Source organism: Aphelocoma coerulescens, chromosome 2 (assembly GCF_041296385.1).
Source record: "Aphelocoma coerulescens isolate FSJ_1873_10779 chromosome 2, UR_Acoe_1.0, whole genome shotgun sequence".
Classification (NCBI taxonomy): domain Eukaryota; kingdom Metazoa; phylum Chordata; class Aves; order Passeriformes; family Corvidae; genus Aphelocoma; species Aphelocoma coerulescens.
In genome coordinates, this window is record NC_091015.1 from 66,973,413 (window position 1) to 66,996,365 (window position 22,953).

A 22,953-nucleotide genomic window follows, 5' to 3' on the forward strand; every position below is an offset into this window, starting at 1 on the left:
TTTGAGAAAGTGAGATGGGGTCAACCAGTGATTTCCTTTCTGTGTGAGCACTGCTGACTTTGTATGTGAGACAAAAACGGTTATCTGCTGGCCCATTGTGAACTTGAGGGCTTCCTCTATGTTCAGGGTCCCAGCTGCCACTGCACACAGGCAGGCGGACTGTCTTTGGCTGACCACATCCAGCTGCTTGGAGAAATAAGCCACTGGCCTTTTGTACGGTCCTAGCTTCTGTGCCAAAAGTCCCAACACCGGTCCTTGCCTTTCATGTGAAAACAACAGAAAAGATTTAATGACATCCAGTATGCCCAATGTCAGAGCTTGCATTAACTCACGTTTCAGAGTTACAAATGCATTATTAGTCTCTGGTGTCCAGTATAGGTGGGTCCCCTCAGTTTCTTTTAGGGGAGTTTCACAATTAGTCCATAGCTGTAGATCCATAACTTACACTGTCTTGTCATTCCCAGAAAAGTTCTTAGTTTTGGTTTTTTTTATTGTAGTTGTCTGGGGCATCTGACAAATTGTCTCTTTCTTGTTATTTTCCAAGGCTCTCTCTCCTCCTGCCAGTTCATATTTTACTTTTTGGAGGACTAGCTGAGCCTTTTCAGGGGAGAGCCTATATCCACTTAGTCCCAGAACATTTAAAAGACTTACAGCTCATTCTTTGCAGTCTTCATGGGTTCTTGTTGTTATTAGTAGGTCATCAATGTACTGCAGAAGTGTACCTTCCCAGAGTGGCGGTGTCCAGGCTTCCAGTTCTTTAGCTAATGATCTCCAATTCTTGTGGGGCTATTTTTGGAATCCTTGTGGCAATAGGGTCCATGTAAGCTGGCTTTTTTCCCTGTTTTGGGGTTTTTCCCATTCAAAGGCATAAATTTCCTGACTGCTTTCAACTAATGGCAGACAAAAGAAAGCACCTTTTAAATCTAGAACTGAAAACCACACCCAGTCACTTTGTAATTTTGTAAGTAAAGTGCAAAGATTGGCTAGTACAGGACACAGTGTTCTTGATATTGTATTTATCATTCTCAGGTCTTGAGCTAATTGATAATTTCCATTTGGCTTTTGTATTGGTAGAATTGGGGTATTGTAGGGAGACCTAGACTCTCTTAACAACTCTTGATCAATAAATGTGGCAATTACTGGTTTTATTTCTACTGGTGCTTCATGCTTGAGAGGATATTGCTTAACTGACTCTGGTTGTGCCCCTTCCAGGCGTTCAATAATCAGTGGGGAAGCCCATTTTGATTTCTTTGGAATTTCAACATCTCCTACTTGATCTGTTATTTCATTACCTATGGGTATTTCTCCTCTTTCAGCCTTGTTTGTTTGTTTGTTTGTTTTCCTAGGCCTGAGATGATTAAGGAATGGGTTTTCTTTTTATCCAATCTTAGTGGTTTAACTTAAACTTTCAAGTCTTAGTCAGGTATCTTCGGGGAGGCTTCTTTGGTTGTAGCTCCTTTAGACAGTTTTTGTTACATTAATATTTTTACTCTGCTGGATAATTTTATCCATTATGAAGGATTAGTTTTTAGGATACAAATCAACACACAAAACATTTCCATACAAAATGTTCTCATGCAAACATATCTTTACATCAGGGCTATGCTCTGTTTTCTAGGAGACAGATTACAGCACTGTTGTAATGTAATCTTGACACACACTAGAAACTGGGGCTTTACTGTTGGTGGGATTAAAAAGAAATTAATTCTCTTTCAAAATTAGTTCCATTAATCCAAGTAGCCTTTTTTTTTTCTTTGAATTTTAGTGACTAAATTGCCTTCATCACATTCTGCACCCCCGTCTGAGATTGCAGAATGTGCTATAAATAGGTGGAGTGAGGCAAAGATAAAATACCTTCTTAAGACATATGGCATGAGATTGAGCAGCACTTTAGTTTGAGAGCTGGTAGAGGGCTTTTCTGCATTTTATTCATGTCCTATTTGCAGTCTATGGCTGCAAAAACCCCTCCTGGTTTAGGAAGGGGGATTTAATAATTCCTTATGTAGCATTTGCTTGTGTTTTGTCAACATTCTTTAATTCACTAAATAGTAAATAAAAAAAATAGCTGAATTATAATAATTTTGAAGTCTTCTGAGGCAGAACTGGGAAGGTTAGAACATATTTGTATGATTTCAAATATGTATAAATTCTTAAATTACAAATGTTAAGAAACTGACAATGCAGTGGTACGTAGCGCTTAGAAGCAAAGGGGCATGGCCCACGCAAGTTTCGACAGAAGCAGTGCACTGCAGCCCTTCGCTGCTGGGCACAGTGCTTGGGGCGAGAAGCAGATGACCATCCGCCTCCGGGAGAATGAAGGTACAGCGTGTTCGAAAAGGCAAAGAACGAAGCTGCAGAGCGCCAGGCTCGCGTGCTCGTCGTACAGGCTGCAAGGTAAGCGTGGCTGCCACTCTCCTGCCTGCAGAATTCACGTTATAGCCTTGGGAAGGAGGAAGTTCCACGGCAGTTACCCGTGCTGCTGCTGCTGTCCAGTCCTCTTGCAGCTCTCTGTGGAAGCAATTGCACTTCCCTTCAGTCTCCGAGTTTCGGAGAACACGATGGTAGCGTGCAGTGGAGGAGGGAAGAACAGAGTGTACCGGTGAGTCTGGGGGTGCTTACGTGCGGAAGGCGAAGGTGCAGCCCAGCACTGGCTTCTACTTCTCAGGCCGTTCTCCAGGACAGCAGCTGCTGGAGGCTGCCAAGGGAGCTGCGAGAGTGAAAGCAAGGCGGGTGTCTGTCTTAGAAGAAAGTCACGGAGCCACAGTGTGATTTGAGATTTCCGAAGGCTGCTTGGAGAGGCGTGCTTTAGGAAAGCCTTCTGCTTTGACGCCTGCTCCTGGGTGAGCTCTAGCTGCAGGGACTCTGCAATGCTGAACAACTAGGAAAGTGCCTATGTCCATGCTGTGGGATGAAGAGTTACGGCTGTGCCTTCCTTTCTGGAGCAGTGAGAATGCTCTCAGCTGACTCGGATTGTGAACGAGCCCTTGCTGGACTTGGGCAATTCGGTGCACTGCACACGCAAGCCCGGTGCTCTGCGGCTTCATTCTTTGCCTTAAGTAGTCTGGACTGAAGAGAAGCCCAGCGACGGCAGTGAACTTTGCTGCCTTTCCGCATGTATGCTGCACCCACCCACGGTGCACCGTGCACGGTTTCTTTGCTCAGCTCGAGCTACAAGGACACCCTTTCCTTTTCGCTGGACTTCTGCAATTCGGTGCGCTGCACACACAAGCCCGGTGCTCTGCGGCTTCGTTCTTTGCCTTGCTTTGTGTGGACGCAAGAGAAGCCCAGCCACGGCAATCCACTTTGCCGCTTCTCAGCGTGCACACTGCACACAGAGCCACCGTGTGCTGTGCATGGTTTTTCCTCAGCTCAAGGTCCAGGGATAAAGCCTTTTGGTTTCGCAGAGTGCACGCTGTCCGTGTAGCTCTTGCTCAGAGAACTTTGCCCGGGGAGAAGCCCTTGCTTGGAGGAGTCTTTCAAAGTGCAAGACGTTTAACGCAGCAGCCACAGGCTGGGCCACGAGCAGGGGTGGTGAAGAGCATGCTTTTGTGCTGGCACCTTCTTCTGTGCGAGACGTCCATTGGGATCTTTGCTCCTTGCGAGACTTGCAGTGCACGCCGTGGTGCTTGGAGCTGCCGCCAGGACTGGGCAGACAGCACCGCCATCTGACAGCGCTTTGCAGCTTCGTAAAGGAAAGAGGACTGGCCCTGGCAGGTGGTGCAAGGGCAAGTTGCCACGAGTGTTCGGCACGGTTCTCTGTCCGAGACATGTCAGGAAACTTCGGTATAGATAGTGTCAGAAAGTGCGACAGAGTATAGTGTGGTACGATGGACTGTGAAGGAATGCGCAGTGCATCGGCATGTTTCGACAGACACATTTTGTTTTTTCTGACACATTTTTTTTTGTGAAGCGGTGACCATATCAGGCTCTGAGAATATGCCAAGGCATTTGGCTTAGAATCAAAGTTCGTAGATTCAGGGCTTGCTCCAAAGATGAAAAGCTGAGAGGAAAACCCAAGGAGGCTTGTTAGCTAATGCTTTCTGCCTTGGCGTGTTTTGCTTTTCCAAGTGGAAATGTGCCATTTTGCTGTGGTCTCTGCGGCATTGAGATGACGTGTGGTGCAGCAGAAAAGGGAGAATCACCTGCGCGCCTTGCAGAGTCCGTAGGACTTATTGCGTGGATGCAGCTGCTGAATGTTTTAAGCTTTTGGGGATTTGCGAGAGTGAGAGACTGCACTGGTAACTAGAGCTTGAGGGAATGTCGGGGTCCCTCCCCCGCCATGTAGCCCTGGGAAGAGGGGCCCTGAGGGCACACACACACGGGGTTTCCCTGCCCCTGGTCAGCCTCGTTCCCCAGTGGTTGGTTTGTGTTTCCCTGCGCGGGCAAAAGGAGCTCGGGTCCTGACTGTAGCAGTTCCTCGGCAGAGCCCGGCCATGCGGCTGGGGAAATAAACATCTCTGAAACATCTAGCAAGAATCTGTCCATATATATGTTTCTTTTCCACGGGACTCCTGGTTTGATATAGGCGTGTTGCAGTATCCCCACTGTAACAAGGGAAGGCACTGGTTTCCAGGCTGGGTGAAGCCGCTCAGCAGGTGCCAGGTAAGGCTTGAGCAAGGAAAATCATTCTCAGCTGACAGCACCGCCAGTCCTACGAGAGACTGGTGCTATGCGCTTTCCGTCACAGCTCTACCTACTATGGCCTTTGGGCACTCTGGCAGCCTGAATCTAAACTGAAGAGTTTCCAGCCACGGCTCACACAGAGAAATGGAGAGAGGGAGAGAGAGAGAGTGTGTTCACTGACCTTACTCTCTTCCTGACATTTAAAAACTTCCATTGGCACCACAAAGAGGTGCCACTCACTGTCCTTTTAACAATCTGGAAACCTCACACGTAGTGTGATGGTCTGGACTTTAAAGCACTCAGTTTTTAACCTCAGTCTTGCAGAGGTCCAGCTTGTGGCGCTTTGCTGGAAAGTTTGGAGACAAGAGCACTAGTGCAGTGACCGTTTCTGTGCTGGCGCGTTTCTCTAAGTGAGAGCCAGACGGCCACTTCGGACTGCGTGAGACTGAAAGGGTATTGGGTTCTCATACATAGCCGAGGGGAAAAGTGAAGTGCAGAACTCACCCAGGGTGAGTGCAGAATACAGGCTACGAAGGGCAAGGTGAATGCCGTCGGTGGGCTTCTGTTCTTAGCCCTGTTGCTTGGGAGCAGCTGGCAGTGGTTCTAAGGTTTGGAACTGGTCTCTGCGAGAGTGAAAAAATGGGACGGTCCATACCGCTTGGAGGGAACGTGCCTTCAAACAAAAGGCTGCTGTGAGAAGGGGTAACAGAAGAAGTTCTTCTCTCCTGGAGCCTTTCTCTGTGACACAGGGACACTGTAACCACTGCTGGACTGAAAGTGCAGGAACAGTACAGAGAGCTGACAGACAATGAGCGTGTAGAGCACCATGGTGTGAGTACAGGTCGTGGGCTGCAAGAGGAGTGTGACTGCTACCTGAATGCGGTCCGAATGCAAGGTATCAATTTTATTAGCTTTAAAATTGTGTTTTGAGTTTTTTTTCAAGTATTGTAGAAAGAAAAGGATCTTGTTAAAGCAGTTTTCACTCACTGCAGAAACACAGAGTGTTGCTCCTACTGGGAGAGGGGTCCAAGTTCTCTTATCTCTATATTAGACAGAGTTACCTGGGAGAATCTGTCCTCTTCCAGTGACTGATAGGAAAATGCCAGGTGCTTTGTGCCTTCTGTGTAGCTAGAGCATGCATTTGCCTGTTAACTTGTTCTGAGCAACTGCATAATAATCACATATACAAGTAGGAGTACAAAGCTGTTGGCTTGAGTTTCTGTCAGCTAAAATATTTTACAGCAACACAATAGTTTATAGCAACAAGACAGAAGATGAGATTTAGTTCTGTGCTTATATGGTTTGATGAACAGGTGTTTTAGAAATAAAAAGGAAACAATAAAATTACTTGTGCGTGACTTTAAAGCATGCAAAATGCACAGGACATCACCTAATGTGTCAGGCTCAACAACCATAAACTGACAAGCCATTATGATTTTGAAAGTTTTACAGAAGTTTTAATATTGTATACAAAATCAATGTGTTTCATTTCCTCAATGAAGGAGAGACTCATTGTCTTCAGGAAATGTTACCTTAATCTTAGCAGAAGATAAAATTTATCTGTCAAATTCCTCTTGTATAAATGAAACTGTTCAAATTATACCATTCACTCATATTTAAGACACTAAATTTTGCAAGTAAGAATTTTTTCAGCTGCAAATCATGACCATTTACTGTCCTTACTTGAGACTATACAAGGTGCTTTTTTCTACTGCAGTTGCTGAGCATTTTCAGTTTTGCTAGGTGGACTGTATGACAGTGAGATTATGATGGTACACTCAGCTGAGAAGTGCATAGCTCCAAAGCACTGCCAGAGTTCTAAAATACATGTATGATCACATTCTTTCAATCTCACAGAGAGTAAAAGCTAAACAGAAGAGTGTGCAGGTACAGCTCACAAAGAAATTATTTCAGGACTGTTGACAGTGGCTGGACTACTCTTTTTCCTCACAGCCTGTTATCTACAGAACACACAGCTGCAAATGAGAAGGAAGGCAGAGAACAGGGTGTGTGGTGCAATTCAAGGGGTGTGAGTTAAAAATACAGACAGAATGAGTTTTCTCAGTTGACGTCAATTGTGATGGAGATTTTTACAGGATATTTTTAGGAAGGGCACAAGATCTCTGCGAGATTGAAAGAATATGAAGGTACATAGAGTTTGAAAGGAAAGCTCATTGCCCTGGTGTGCATGGGGCAGTTGCTATCCTCCTCTCTGAATGTAAAATCTAGCAACTGATTTCTCTTTGCTGTGTTTTGTGGAGGGATTGTAATAAAGGCAATGGTTGCTGGGAGTGTGCAAAAAAATGAGGCTGCACACAGCTTTAAAAGAAAAAAGCCTTAGCACTAATATGGGTTTTTACAGGCTGCCTGGAAAAAGGTGATACCCAGCACAATCTTTTTTTGTAATAAGTTCTTATTTTTCTGCAGCAAATGCTGAGCATCTTAAGATTTGCAAGTGGACTCTGTGACAGTGAAAGAATATGATGGTACACTCAGACAGGAATCAAAGTGCATAGCTTCAGTGTGTGCTCTGTAATGGACCACTCTTCTTTCTTCTGCTGCTGATGGGAAGGCAAGAGATAGAACATCCTGTCTCTGAGTCCATGCTGTTACTCCCCTTGCCAGCAGGCAGCTGGGATTCCTCTGCAAAGGTATTTACATACAGAAATCACTTGAGCAGTGTATTGTGGAAGCATAAGCTCCAATGGATGTGATTTAGAACCTGTTATTTTTTGTCAATCATGACAAAGTAAAAACGGCCATTCCTCACTTTATTGAAATTCTCCTAAAATAGTAGTTGGTATGTCCAATTTATATCACAGGAGGACACAGCGGGAAAAAAGTTCACACTAAAAGGAGTACTCCAAACTAGGCAAGTGGGCACAGGCATCTCCCAATTTAATTAAGTATACCCAACACCACTTAGTGGTGAAAGCTGAGTCACCACTGACAGAAATGAGAAATTTGAATACCAGCCTTTTGTAGTTTTTAACCTTCTGAACAAGAACTAGGTCTAGCCTGTTTGTCCTCACTTGCCAAATACCACTGAAGTGCCTTTACTATTAGAAAGTACCTCTACCAAGCAAAAGAAGCCCAAGACGGCTCAATCTCTCGGCTGGCAGAACCAGAGCTGACATAGCTTGGAGCTGCATTTAAACAAATGATTCAGATTATCTGTCTGCCCTCCAGAGAACAGTGATCTCTTGGCTCATTTATATAGACTTGGGCTATAATCAAATGCAACAGATGTAGAAAAATTGAAAACTGACAGCAACTGAAACATAACTATTATTTTTCCTTTTCATCCACCAGTTATAAAACTATTCAACTTGTGCACTTACACAACAGAACACAGTAAGTAAGTAATAAAGTCTTTTATTCAGAACAGATTAATGTGTCTTTCCAAGAGAGTCACAATTTCAACTTAAAAAGTCAGCATTACCAATTCACCTTTCCTGAAGAGGAAATCCTTGTTGTTTATCAAATGTCAACTGCAAAATGTGTAAATAAAATAAACAAACAATCCACGCCAAAACCCACACCACAGAAGCTCTATTTAGATTTACATATTAAAAACCACATCTTCATAGATGACAACTCTATCAGTTTATACTTCAGGTGCTTCTCCTCCAGGAACCAGCTATAAAAGAATAAGACAATTTTACATTAGTGCCATAGATTTGAGCTTTACAAACTCCATACATTCTTGCTTTACAACACTTTAGGAGATGAAGACTAGAGTGGACCACAGAACTGGGTTTTAGATTCAGCATTATCTTCTTATCACAACAGAGGAAGTCAGCCACTTCCAGAGAAGCACATACCAAAAAGAATCTTCAAAATACAGAGGAAGTTTAACAAAACACAAAGGAGATCCTAGGAAACACACATTTTTGTTTTTCTCTTTGCTATTCACTCCAAGGATACAATTATATCTGGAAATACCACAGATAATTTTCAAAACAACAAAGAACACATTTCCTTTCACAAAGAATTTCTCCTACTGCTGATTCTTCCCCAAACTTGCTATACTGAGAAGCTGGTTTCCTCTTTCCAACTTCTGTTGTAAAGCAGGGCCCAAAAACTAAGAGCCTGAACCCTTCTACAGGCAGCAGGCAGTAAGCACAAACTTTTCCAGTGAAGAAAGTAAAGAACTGAACAGAAATACAAAAGAAAAACAATGAATAAGGGAAAAAAAGATAACCATTCCTTTTACTGATACGTTTTTAATAATCAGCTGAACATTTTGAGGCAAAGATTTGCTACTTTTGGGACCAAAGTAAGAAAAAGTCTAATGCAATTTTACCCCACACAAGAAACCGGAACATGCACTATCCTTCATGGATGGGGAACAATAAACAAAGCAGAAAATGGCTCAGAAATTAAGTCAAGATGGCACTTGCTCAGACACACTGTGTAGAGGTACAAGATAGGTAAGAGAACAAAATCATTTGCACAGAGCTGACTTTGACTCAAGACAGTTTTCTTCTGCCCACAAATCAGGAATGCTGTTATTTAGGAAGTCCAGACTTTAAGCCATCTATGCAAACAAGAAAAAAACTACTGTGGTTTTGCTTCTGTGGCATTTAGGAAATTGCAGAATTCAGCAATTGCAAAATTGCAATATTTAATTACTATTTCAGTATTGATCTACATACAGCAGCACATGATAAACTAAAAATCATAATGCTTCTGATTTGGTATAATCAACAGAACTTTAGTTTTTTTATTTTTTCAGAGTATGTAGAGATTCAGCTCTCTGGGTATCACATGGTATCATAATCACCAAATGACTTGACAAGCTTGTAAGCACCCAAACTGCTACAAACACATTTATACATAAGATAACAAATGAAATGTAGATGTATTCCATCTACATACTTATGCAGGCAAACAGCAGTTAGAAGCTGCTGTATGAAGCACCCGAGTGGGTGAGATCAGTGATTCCCTGCACATCTGAAAACCTGAAAAACATTCAATAAAATGAAATTAGGGCTATGCTCCTTTCTTTTTTCCCTTTTTTTTTTTTTTTTTTTTTTTTTAACTGTAAAATCTACCAAGTAAGGCAACAAGGTCAGTTTTCAGGATAATTCATAGAATCATATGCCCTGGAAGCTACTTGAAAATAGCTTATGTAACAAAACTGTCTGGAAAGCTCATCTTGAAGTAGTTGAACTCAGTTACTGTTCAATTTACAGGTACAGAAAATGAATGCACAGTCTTTTAACAGTGATGACTTAACTTTGTTATGTTATTTCCATTTAGTAAAATCTTGACTAGCTTTGTTATTCTTCTGCCCTCAGGTGATATTCACTGAAGTAGCATTAGAAAAAGTAAGAACACATAATCAGGTACAAAGATCCCAGTTTGTATTACAGAAGTAAAACAAATCTCTAAGATCACAGCTATTGGAACTAACAAATAAATTAGCCATACTGCAGCATAATCTTGATAAATGGACCACCTGAGTAAAAAAAAGCTTACCTAGCAACTAAAAAGCACTTTTTGTCTCAGTACGCAAACATACAGATTCACCCGCTAAATCCTGGAAATTTCTTGAATACCAGTGGTACACAAAATATGTTTTCAATAGCAACACGTCTTACCAAGGTAATACTCTTTAAGTCTGCTACCTTTTAAATCTTTGCCTAGACTTTAAGGGAAGTTTCAAAAGCAAACAAACTGCTGGAAAATTCAACACATAACCCATGCAAAATCAAGGCTACAAATTAGGAACCTGATTACACATATAAATCATGCAACAAGTACTCTGTGGCATGGCTGAAGAGATCCCCCTCTGTAATTTATGTCCAAAGCATAAACTATTCAGCTAGTAAGTATTCAAAAAATATAAGTCCACCTTTCTTATAGGTCTTACACAATCATTTTCCTCAGCAAACCAAGCATTAAATAGCATCAAGAGGCAGAAGTAATACTTAAAATTCTGTAACATCTTCTAATACAATATCTGAAAATCCAGTTCCGGGGAAAATAAGGCCCAGCACTTTAAAGTAAAAACATTTAGTTATTTTAGTTTTACACTGCACTGTGAATTTTTCCATAAAATAAAAATATCAGAAAATTACAACTAAGCCATACAAAAAGCTTCTAGCTAATGTACTCAAATATGTCAAAGGCATTTAGTGAATTGAGCCAAAGCATAAAGTGGATGGCTTTAACTCTTTCCATCAAAGGTTACTGACAAAATCATCAGATCCTAGGAGTGTTCCAAAAATTTTTTTATCACTCATCACAATATGAATGCATGAACTCATGCATTTGTCCACAAGCTCTGTAAACAAAACCAAAAGATGCTTTTTATAGAGTGTACCTATTTTTAGAACAAAAACCTTGACATTGTGATGACAAAAAGTAACTCCCACAGTCACGGGTAAAAAAAATAAAATCAAAAAGACACAAAAAGATATATGTTAAGGAAGAAGTTTCTTTGCACACTCTGCTGCTGCTAGTACGTAGACAAATTTCTCGGACAATGATTTTAACATGAAAGGATCATGTACACTTCAGTGAGAGCACTTACTGTTGCCAGTTTGTGGCTAATGACCACATGGCCAAGTACCAGCACTCAGCCCCAGCCATGGCCAAAGCCACCTTCCTGTCCACTGCCCCTGCCCTATGGCAGGGGCCAGGCGAGGAACCTCCCACTGAGCTTCAGCACCGTTCACACCACCCAAAGGTACCCACACACAGCCTCTTTGTTTTTTCTTCCCCCTTCTCTTCCCTGCCCACCAGACACTGAGTGAGTGTGGGAACATCGCGGTGACACTGGTTACCAAGCGGCAGGAGCTGAGAGGTGTTGGTGGTCATGTTGGCCACCATACTATATCCAGTCCCATCCAATTGCTGCGCTCCCCAGCAGGCCTGACAAGCAGTATCAGAGCTGTTGCTCCTCCTCTTCCGCCTCTACCCTCTAGCCCCACCCCTGCCCCACCAATGCCCTCTGCCGGCTCAGTTTTTCTTCCTTTTTTCCTCCCTGTTCTCCTCTAGCCAGTACAACCAGTAGTGGAACAGCCCAGCAGCACCAGTGTTAATCATCCCGTCATGTAAGTCACCGTTTTTGTGATGTGGAAGTATTTTATTCGCTGTATGTCATAGCTATTTCCTGTGTGGATTTCCACCCCCCGGGTTTTCTTATTTGTTCACAAGAGTGCTGTTGCATGAAGGCTCTTTGGAAGCCTTTTTGCACAGACAGCTGGCTTGGAGCTGAAAAAACACTGGCTGTTCAAACATGCTTTGCTTGCTTAATGCTGCAGCATTAAATAAAACTGTTATATCAATTTCTTGTGTCGATGTACATTTTGTAACACGGCAGAATCCAGAAGAATTGAATCTGAATAAACTCAAACTTCAAACCAGGAAGGTGTGGTCATGGAGTTGCTTTTTACATCAGGCAACACTTAGAATGTGACACTTTATTGTGCCATAAGTCGAGTCTCTCCTGATGGGAGAGAATTTGCTGAGAGTCCTTGCAAGGCGCTTAAAAGATAAAACGAGACGTCTTCTGTAGTTTCAATGCTTCTAGATAGTTATTTATTAAGTCTTATCAGAGAAACTGAGCCACTAGCATGACCCAGGTACAGCATGGAAGGAGGAAAAGTAGAAGTGAGAGCAATTATCAAGATTTACACAGCCTTTTAAAGACATTTTAACCAATAGTTACTAAAAACGTACATTATTTTTACTTTCTTACCAGTTATTCAGTAACATGACTAGGAACTGCGAATTTTCTATCCAATCAATCCAAACTACTTTTACTGCAAAAGAAGGAGAAGATTTAGAGAACAACAATCCTCCATTTTGATATTTTTTACTCTTATCTATTTACTACAAAGAGAAGCCCAAAACCTCTATAAATTTTTCACCCTGTGACAATCTTACATAGTAGTCTATAACCTAATTCACACCACTGTGTTTTTCTAGCTGTTGTCTGACTGTTGGTAATTTTTTCCAAGGTTTAAAGCTATACCAGTGGTGTCCAGGGGGGTAAAACCCCTTAAAAATAGGCAGAGAAATATTCTCAGCACCCTGGGTTCCTACAGAATGTATTGACCTCTGTCTTGGGTTGGATGATTAGCAGGTTGAGAGAGTGTCTTGGTTTAAAAGACAGGTGTCTGCCAAGGAAGGTGGGAACCTCCCTTGGAATGGAAAATGTGACCCCTTTCCTCCAAATTATTGTAACTTTGAAATTAAGGGGCTTTCAGGCAAAGATATGGGAAAAGGAATAACAGTTCTTTACTAGTATGTATGTGTATAACAAGGCAAGCAAACAACAACAGTGGCAGCAACAACAAACCAAGAAAACCAGAAACCCCAATAAACAGTCTCTTCCTGTTCTTTAAGCCATTTCCCCTTTGCTATAGTTGCGGCCACAGCTGGCAGGGGCGCTGTTGGCTCCCGTCTGGGCAGGGCAGGTGCGATGATTCCCCTGCAGCTGCAGGGGGTGCTCCGGTGCACGATAGGAGACCACGAGGTTAAATGGCAGCTTGGCTGAGCTGGGAAGTCATGGGTGCCAGTTGGTCATGATTGCAGGGTTACCCTGCAGAGGTGGCCCATAAGGGGTCACCCCACACGTTGGCTCTGGACCCTCTCCCAACAGCTGGAAAACAAAAAACCAACCAACCAACCAAACAAAAAATTAAGCAGACTTGCAGTGCAGGAAAACCACAGCAGACCGGGATCTTGGAGTCCAACACACAGGAGTGGCTGCGGCAATGTATCGTGGGCAGAGGGTTTGGCAAGAGCCGGTTCCAATGTTTCGGCACCACACACGCTGGTTCTGAGCGCTGAGTAGTCAGGTGGCAGGGAAGCAGGCAAACAGCCCCTTCCTCCCCTGAACTCAGAAACCACACTCAGCAAAACCCTGGCCAAAACCTGCGGGGTACCCCCCTCACCTTTTTCTTGCCCCCAGCCAGAGCCATTTCAATGGAATGTTGTGACACCTAGCTACATAATTTTTTCCTAATTGCCCCATTTGTCTCTTAGGCAATACCATCACACCCCCACACCCCCACTCCATTGTCCTTCTTCCAGGTAGCAGATGGGGAAAAAAATCACTGAAAGAAACAAACCCAGAACAGAGAATTAGGATAAAAGGGTTAGAATAGTAAGGGTGATGCTGTTGTGGATGTTTGCTACAGGCCACCTAAGCAGGAAGTGTGTGGCAGCTTGGGGCAGCCTCAAAGTCTCAAGCCCTGGTTCTTGTGGGGGACTTTAACTACTCTGACATCTGCTGGAGAAGCAACATAGACAAGCATGAACAGTTTAGGAGGTTCCTGGAAAGCACTGATAACTTCTTGTCACAAGTAGTGGAGATTCCCAGAAGGAATGGTGTGCTGCTTGACCTTATACTAACCAACAAGGAAGGCCTTGATGACATGAAGTTTGCAGGCAGCCTTTGCTGTAGTGACCATGGGATTGTAGAGTTCAGTACTGAACAAAGTAGCAGGAGAGAGAGCAAGATTATGACCACAGACTTCAGGAGAGCTAACTTTAGCATCTTTAGGGATCTTGGAAGAATTCCATGGGAGCAGCCCCTGCAGGGAAGAAGTATCAAGAGAGCTGATTGATATTCAAGGTTCTCTTTCTTCAGGCTCAATGACAATCCCAGTGAGGAAGAAATCAGTCTAAGGGCACACGAAATCTCTGTGGATGTATAAAGAACTACTGTCATGACTAAAGTACAAGAAAGAAATACACAGGAGATGGAAGGGGGGTCAGGCTACTTGCAGTGGATATAGGGCAATGGTCAGAGTAAGTAGAAATGAGGCTAGAAAGGCCAAGGCCCACCTGGAAGTAAATCTGGCCAAGGATGCCCAGAGTCTTTTTCAAATACATCAATAACAAAAGGAAAACAAAGGATCATGTGGGCCCATTATTTAATGGGAAGGGGACCCTGGTAACAGAGGATGCAGAGAAGGAAGAGGTATTGAATGTTTTCTTTGCATCAATATTCACTGATAAGAGCAGCCCTCAGGAATCTCTGACCCAGGAGACCCAGGGTAAATGAATTTTGGGAGAAGCACCTTCCCTTGGTTAAGGAGGATTGGGTCAGAGAATACCTAAACAAAGTCAACATCCACAAGTCCTTGGGCCCTGACAGGATGCATCCTTGAGCGCTAAGAGAGCTGGTGGACATCATAGCCAGGCTGCTCATGATCATCTTTGAAAGGTCATGACGATTAGGAGAGGTGCCTGTGGACTGGAAACGTTCAGTGATAGCAAATGTCACCCCTGTCTTCAAAAAGGGCCAGAAGGAGGACCCAGGACCAGTCAGCTGACCGGCCAGCCAGCCTTGCCTTGATCCCTGCAAAGGTGATGGAGTGCCTCATTCTGAAGGCCATCTTCATCTATGTGGATGACAAGAAGGTGATCAGGGAGTAGTCAGCATGGGTTCACTAAATGTAAGTCATGTTTGACCAACCTGATGACCTTCTACAATGAAACAACCACCTGGCTGGATGAAAGCAGAGCAGCGGATATTGTCTGCCTCAGTTTCAGCAAGACTTTCAACACTGTGTCTCACAACATCCTCATGGGCAAAGTCAAGAAGTGTGGGTTGGAGTGGACAGTGAGGTGGACTGGGAACTGGTTGAATGGCAAATCCTAGATGGTCATGATCCATTGCACAGTCTGGTTGGAGGCCTGTCACCTAGGGTTCTATACTGGGTCTAGTATTGTTTAACTTGTTCATCAATGACTTGGATGAGGGGGCAGATACCTCCTCAGCAAGTTCGCTGATGATACAAAACTGAGAAGTGGATGACACCTCAAAGGGGTGTGTGGGCCTTCAGAGGGACCTCGACATGTTGGAGAGATGGCAGAGAAGAACCTTCTGAATTTCAACAAGGGCAAATGCAGGGTCCTGCACCTGAGGAGGAATAACCCAAACACTAGTACAGGCTGGGTGCTGACCTGCTGGAAAGCAGCTCTGAGAAAAGGACCTAGGGGTCCTGGTGGACAAAAAACTACCCATGAGCCAGCAGTGTGTCCTTGTGGCCAAGAAGGCCAATGGTGTCCTGGGGTACATTAGGAAGAGCTCTGCCAGGAGGCCGACGGAGGTGATCCTGACCCTCTGCTCAGCCCTGGTGAGCCACATCTGGATTATTGTGTCCAGTTCTGGGCTCCTCAGTACAAAAGAGACATGGAGCTCCTGAAGCTCCATGCAGAGATCTACAAGAATGATTAGGGGACTGAAGCATCTCTCTTAGGAGGAATGTGGTGCTGCCTCCAGAGGTGTAACATACACAGGTATCACAGGGCTGCTAACTCAGTTCTTAAATTTGGTTAGTTGCTAAGTGCTAAGTTGCTGTGCTAAGTTGTTAAGTATCTCCTAACACCTGGACCTTCCCAAGTAAAATGCAGCTTCTGAAATCAGCAGATATTGCTGCCCCACTGGACTCCACACAGGAGTCCTTTGCAGAGCAGAGATGTAATGCTGGATGGACTCACTGCAGGGCTGCTGCCACTCCCTTGAGCAGAGGGTTTGTGAAGTGATAGCTGGGATAGTTATAATGGCTGCATGAGTCAGCACAGGCAGGACACTGGAACCACCAGAAAACCTCAGATGGAATGCAAAGAGTGAATCCGTTTTTATTACCATCTGGGACATCCCCAAAACAACACCCAGACAAGAGACATCCAGGGATACAGGTACCTCTGAGTTCAGTTCATGCTAGGGGATCACCAACCCTGCTGTTTTCATCTCTTTGTCAGCGATTTGTGCAGGCGTATTTTATTACTGTGCTTTGAGCTTCTCTGGAGCAGGGCAGTAATGTAGATACAAAAATGCTGCTAGCAAGGATTTTCTTGCTATTTTCTAAGTCCATGAGAGACTTCTCTCTCTCACAGAAGAGGTAGCAGAGTATGTAAACAACCAAGCCACCTGCAACCTTGAAAAAGTCTTGTTTATGGTATAGTAGAAAAATATTTTGACAATGGATGTTTTAGGATTTTAGCCAATCACCCCAAGGGGTGGCTGATCCTTTGTCCAATTAGACTATGAAGAAAAAAGTCTGTAAAAGAGTTTGTGAAATAATTAAATGAATAAATCTTGGTGCACAATTCCTGCATGTTGGATCTTCTCTCCTCCTCCTCCCTATGGCTGCGGGACACGGTGATATACCCTAGGGCCCAGGCCTGTGGTAATATAGTAATCTCAATCATGTGCAGCAGAGCACCACTGAATCTACCAAAGGCCTGTGTTATCTAAACAGAGATGTTCTACTTGTCAAATATAGGAAGCTAAAGAAAGATTTGTATGATACACATCTTTTTCTACACCCCAGCTGCATGTCACTGGAGCATGTCTATAATCCTCTACATCAATCTTCCATTATTATCCCACACTGGATCTGAAAATGACTAGCCGTTCCATTACACCAGCGTAAACTATGTCCCCTTGTTTTTCAAAGCTGATGTTATTTCCATGGTGATCTATTGTCACTGTCCTTCCTAGTCTATGGCTCTGGTTACACTTTAGCCTTCCTTTGGGCTGTGGCTGCTGAAGTCACCCAATTTTGCAATCTTGGGAAAGAGTCCAGATCATTGGTTAAAAGTATTAAATGGAACTGACCCCAGGAAGATGAATTATGCCTCTCTGTAGATGACCAAATCTCCACCTTATTCCCAATTCCAGAACTGAGAATATTTGTTTACACTTTTAAAGGCACATCTGTTCTGTGAAGTTGTGATGAAAAGATGATGGTGGTGATCTTTATTTTTCCTTCTCCATCATTTCTAGAATAAATGCTTTCAGTCAGAAATGGTTTCTTTCTGCTTTCTGCTAATGTTTCTGCTGTGTGTTGTGGGAAATTATGCATAGAGCCACTGACTTGTCTTTTTCCATCCTCTGCTTCATTGGACTGAAGGTTTCTCTTGAGCCTGAGATCCATCACACAGCCTCAGTTTTACTTAGAGCTCTTTCTTTGTTGGGATTTTCACAGGCTGAAAGACAACCTTGGTTGTCCTCCTTATTATTTCCATTTTCATTTTGAGCACCAGCTAACCTGCTCCTAAGGAAGCAGAATTATAAGCTTAATGGATGCTTAGTAGAAGTGTAATCCTTTTGTTGTCGTTTTCTGCAGTGCTGTGAGATTATGTGATGAGGTTTATAGAGTCCACAGCATGTCTATTGAAACAAACTGATGTGCTGAATGAGTATTTTTTATACAGGAACACTGCTTCTCTACCTTATCTTGTGAAATTTTCTCTCACAATGTTTCTACCTGAAGGGGGGAGAATAAGGAAGAGAAGTCTCACAGGAGCACGCTTCTGTGAGTCACAGCTCTATTTTTCACACTCAGCAGATTCAAAACTAAAGTTTGTCCTTCCTGCAAGCTTTCTCAGGCTGAAATTGCAGACCTTTCAAGGCTCACTTTCCTTCACTTGATCCTTTTTAGATGCTTCACAGGACATATTATCTTGCAGGCAAATTAGTTTCTCTCTCATCAGAATTGGGTTTGGCCACTGTACACAGAATTTCTCCAAGTACAAAGTCTCTAAGGAGCAAGAGAGCCGATTGTTCTTAATATGCTCAAATACTGACAAGCTTGTGATTTTCCTTCCGCATTTATATGCTTAAAGCTTATGGTTCAGGTCTTGCTGGAGAGGTTTTTTTGTGGAAGAACATAGGCAGAGAAAATATTTGTATCCCAATTTCTCACTAGCTTGACAAGTAAAACCAGTGATTTACAATCAAGCATAATGGGAACGATTTGTAGCAATTCAACGCATTATCAGCATATATCGGTGTGTGGCATCAATGTTAACAGAGATGTTGGGAGGCATAGCAAGAAGAGAGGTGGTTTACATGGTCAGGAAAAGAGATGATGCCTGAAAAGTTCTCTGAAAGGCAGCCTATGCCACACACCACAAGTTTCTCTAACACAGAAAAGAGATGCCTCTTCTTCCTCATGACCTGCCTCTTTTCCTGAGTAAGGAGGTCACTATTTCTTGAGCTTTTACTTCTAGAACGGATCCCTCCCTTTCAGTACCAACTCAGGTCATTCCATGAATCAGCAACAAGTTGTCCCTTCACAGTTTCCTGCCTCAGCTTATGAGCAGCTCTTGCAAGAGCATTGCTGCTGCTGTTCCCTCCAGCTTGAGTCTGTTTACCCTGGATGCAGCTCTGCTGTTTCCAACTGCTACCTTCCGTACAGGCCCTCCACTGGACTTACAAGTACAGCTGTTGTAGGAACCCAGAGTGCAGAGAATATTTCTCTGCCTGTTTTGAAGGGTTTTTACCCCCCTGAACAACACTGTTTTGACCTTCGACCATGGAAAAAATTGCCAACTATTGGACAAGAACTAGAAAATACAGTGGTGTGAATTAGGTGATAGACTACTATGTAAGATTGCCACAGGGTGAAAAACTTAGAGGTTTTGGGCTTCTCTTTGTAGTAAATAGATAAGAGCAAAACCCATCAAAATGGAGGATTGTTGTTGCTCTCTAAACCTTCTTCTTCTACTACTCCATATTCTGCAGTAAAAGTAATTTGGGATGATTGGACAAAAATTCTGCAGTTCCTGGCTGTGTTACTGAATAATTGGTAGAAAAGTGAAAATAATATACATTTTTAGTAACTATTGGTTAAATTATCTTTAAAAAGCTGTGTAAATCTTGATAATTATGCTTTCTCCTGCATTCTCTGCTCTGTGCTCTGGGTCACGCTAGTGACTCTGTTTCTCTGATAAGACTTAATAAACAACTATCTAGCAGCAGTGAAGGCTGAAAGTCTCCGTTTGTCTCTCGAACTAACTCCTGGCAAGGACTTTAAAAACTCTCTCCCATCAGGAGAGATTTGATTTACGGCACGGATCTGTGTCAGCTGTGATGTGAGGTTTGTTTGCACTAACCCAGGAAGTGGGTATAGAGATACATAAAGAGCTAGGAATAAATACAGGCCTATAGGCATACATATAGGTAGTGGTATAGATATGTGTGCATGTTATTTTTTCCCAGTTGTTTCTAAGAGGTGATTATGTTCACTTGGTAACAGAGGGCAGAGGTAGTGGCGTTTTGTACTGTTGTGCCCAATGTGAATAATAGTTTTGGCAAAAAAGAGTTCAGATAGACATAAAATTTTCTTCATTTCAGTGAGGAACACAGCCAGGGCTGTCTACTTCAGCCTACAGCAATATCTCCAAACTGTGTGGTTTTCCCTTTTACCCTGATAGATAATTCCAGAAATAAATCTTACGGGAGAGAGAAAGCCTTTGGCATTCCAAGGATACAAACAAACTTGCTGGAGTGATCTATTGACAATTTCTACACTCAATACATTACCCTTTCCTTTAGCGATATTTAATGGAGTTGGTTTTTTTTCAACTGATCGAAACAATTTTGTCATTTTGCTTGAGTGTTGCCAGGAAAACCCACTCCATGCATCTTAAAGCAAATTGGGATCCAAGCATTTTATTTATCTGTTAACAGCACAAAATTAAGCAGCAATAAGAAAAGTGTGTCATTGAGGATAAACAGTGGTAGTATCACAGGTAAACCCCCAAACTTGACATACACAAATGTTAGTAGACACCAGCAAATTTTTAAACACCCTTTGTAAAAAACGTAAAAGAGCTTTCTGAAGAGCATTCACTTTCCCTTGGCAGCCTTTCAATAGCACCACCAACACTGGTGCTGTACACTTACCTTATCAACTAAAGGTACCATCAGATTCTTGGGGGAGTCCAGCTCCAAAACTGAAAATGGCCAGTAACTCCTCCCACACAAAATGTGCCAGGATAGAGAGCTGTTGATGTTCCTCTGGCAGGGCTTTCCATAGCATAACCAATACTACTGCTATTCACTTCTCTTGCAAACTAAAGGCACCATCACTATCTCTCAGTCTCCACAGTGCCCAGCTGTGAAATTGAAAATATCCAGCAATGGACCCTACACAAAAGGAGCCAGGACAAAAAGCTGTTGCTTTTACCTCCTCCCTGTCACTGTTCAACAGCACCACTAGATAGAGCTATGTCCTTGCCTTGCCAGCTAAAGGTACCATCACACAAACGCATTTCAAATGCAACTCCAAAATTGAAAACGTCCAGCACCTGTTCTGACACAAAAGGAGTCAGGACAGAAAGCTGACCCTTATCTTCTCCTGCCAGCCTTTCAACAGAACCACCAACCCGGAGGCTATGTGCTTGTCTTACCAATGAACTGTGCCAGTGCATTCTCTCACTCTCCCCAGAGTCTTTCTCCCATACAGAAAGTGCCAGGGCAGACCTCACCTTGCTCTTGCAGGCTTTCAACAGCACCAATTCCACTGTGGATAGGCAAGTGCATGCCTGCTGCTCTTGCACTATCAAGGCACCACTTATGTCCTGTTTCTCTTGTTCAGTGGAAGTTTAGAGAGGGAGCGAGCACTGCACTACCCTTAGCTCCATTTCCTCAGGGGATCTTGCTTATGCAAAAGAGCCTGTGCTTTAAAAGGACTCCAGGTTTGCTGCACTATCTGGATCTATTGCTTCTCAGCTGTCCCTGCATGCACTTCTCATACATCCCTGGCCAAGAAGCACAGCTGGGCAAGTTTTGAAAAGTACAAGGTGTGCTTGTCATTGACTTGTGTCATACTTTTGAAAATATTCTACAGTACTACATACCTCTTCTACATTTGTGTTTGTTCAATACTGATCCTCATTCTCCACATCCTCACTCTTCAGGAAACAGGGACTGCTTGGCCTGTACTCCTGCTGCTAGTCTTAGTGGCTTTTCTTTGCCAGACCGCAAGGGTATTTTTTCAAGCTAAACTGACGAACACATCAGCCTGCTCCTGCCTACATGTGTGCATTGTGTTAATGCTTGTGAGCATTGGTTCTGAAAAAGATACAGGAAAAAAAAAGAACAAAACCCCCACCATAAAATATAATCCTGTTTCCATTTGCAACCTTTTTTGATTTGTGTCCTTAAAAGAGTTTTTAGAACTGAAAACCCCCTGGTATTTCAGGCAAATAATGGTCTCATTGTTACTCAATGTCATTGAGTTCTGAGGTAAAGAGAGAGGGAAGCTGTTTTGGAATAAACCTACATCAATGGCCTAGTTCAGCTGCTGACCAAACACTGCAACTCGGCACTTGCTCTACCACCTAAGCTTCACCAGCAGTTAACCCTGACTCTTGAGAGAGACCAGCTCCAGGAGTGAGCAGGAGTTAAAGGTGTTTCTAGCTCTAATTTTTGAAGATCCAAAAGCTTCTTGGCAGCCCATTTAGAATCCTAGCATCACAGGAACTCTGAGCTTGCTCTACTACCTAAATCTTATGCCACTGTCCTTTGCATCTCTCAAATTTACAGGACAACCTACTCTATGCTTTAACTTCACAAACTCATTAAGAAATACCACAAAAAGCAAATGACAAAGATGGGCACAATCTCTTTCTCTAGACCATTCTAGCGTGTGAATTTAACTATTCACCACTTAAGTAATGGTATTTCATAGCTTATAACACGTAAGGTTTAATATTGTGCACCTATGACCAAAATCCAAAAGAATTACGTACCCAACAGACAAGTGCACTCATACGTCCTCCTGCATCATGGGTGCATTTACTACCTGACACCAAAAAGCATGAAAGCCTCAGGAGTTCAGCAGCTGTTGGATCTGCAGTCTATGTTTACTGCCATAAGTTAATGGATTTTTACCTAACTTCCTAACATATTTAAAGGCTGCAGGAGACAGCAATTTGCAGGTGAGAACAGGTGCAAAATTGTCCTGTAGCTTTTTCTTATGAGGTCATTAAGAAATATAACAAACTATCACCAGAAATAAGGCCTCAATGGCATTTTGCCCTGACTAGTCTTGCACATGAATTCACCTATCCACCACTTTAAATCATAGTGTTTGATAACTTATAGCCCATAATTCTTAATACTGTGCACCTACAAGCAAATCTCAAAAAAATGAAGCTGACATGGAAGTGTTCGTACATCCTCCTCCATCACAGCATGGGTGGTCCCTGTAACACATAAGGATGTATAAAAGTCTCAGAAGCCCATCTGCTGTTGGATCATTGAAAGCTTCCTTTCTAAGTTGATGTTTTGTACTTTCCAGCTTGAAGGTTTGTTCTCTACCGCTTCCGTAAGTTTATCAAATACCTTCTGTTATGCCCACAGAAACCCCTGTCAGTCTTGCCTTGCACCTAAGGGCACTCATAGAGCCTTTGGTAGGTCCCTGATGGCTCTGAAAGCTTATCTCTAAATTTTTATCATTACTTTTACTATAAGCCATCTACAGTTGTCTATAAATGCCTGCTGATGGCCCTGCACAACAGCCCATGGAGTGCCTTTTAATATGTCCCATGAAAAGCCTACAG

The 22,953-nt window shown here is 43.0% G+C and overlaps 1 protein-coding gene across 1 annotated transcript in view; it reads left to right on the forward strand.

Moving 5' to 3' along the window:
* The first annotated feature begins 2,213 nt into the window (after positions 1–2,213).
* LOC138105167 (solute carrier family 12 member 7-like) overlaps positions 2,214–22,953 on the forward strand; it is a 64,897-nt gene continuing 44,157 nt past the window's right edge. Inside the window, exons 1-3 of the mRNA XM_069004848.1 lie at positions 2,214–2,394; positions 3,612–3,783; positions 5,373–5,518. Of these exons, the coding sequence (XP_068860949.1) occupies positions 2,214–2,394; positions 3,612–3,783; positions 5,373–5,518 (499 nt within the window). The remainder of the gene's footprint in view (positions 2,395–3,611; positions 3,784–5,372; positions 5,519–22,953) is intronic.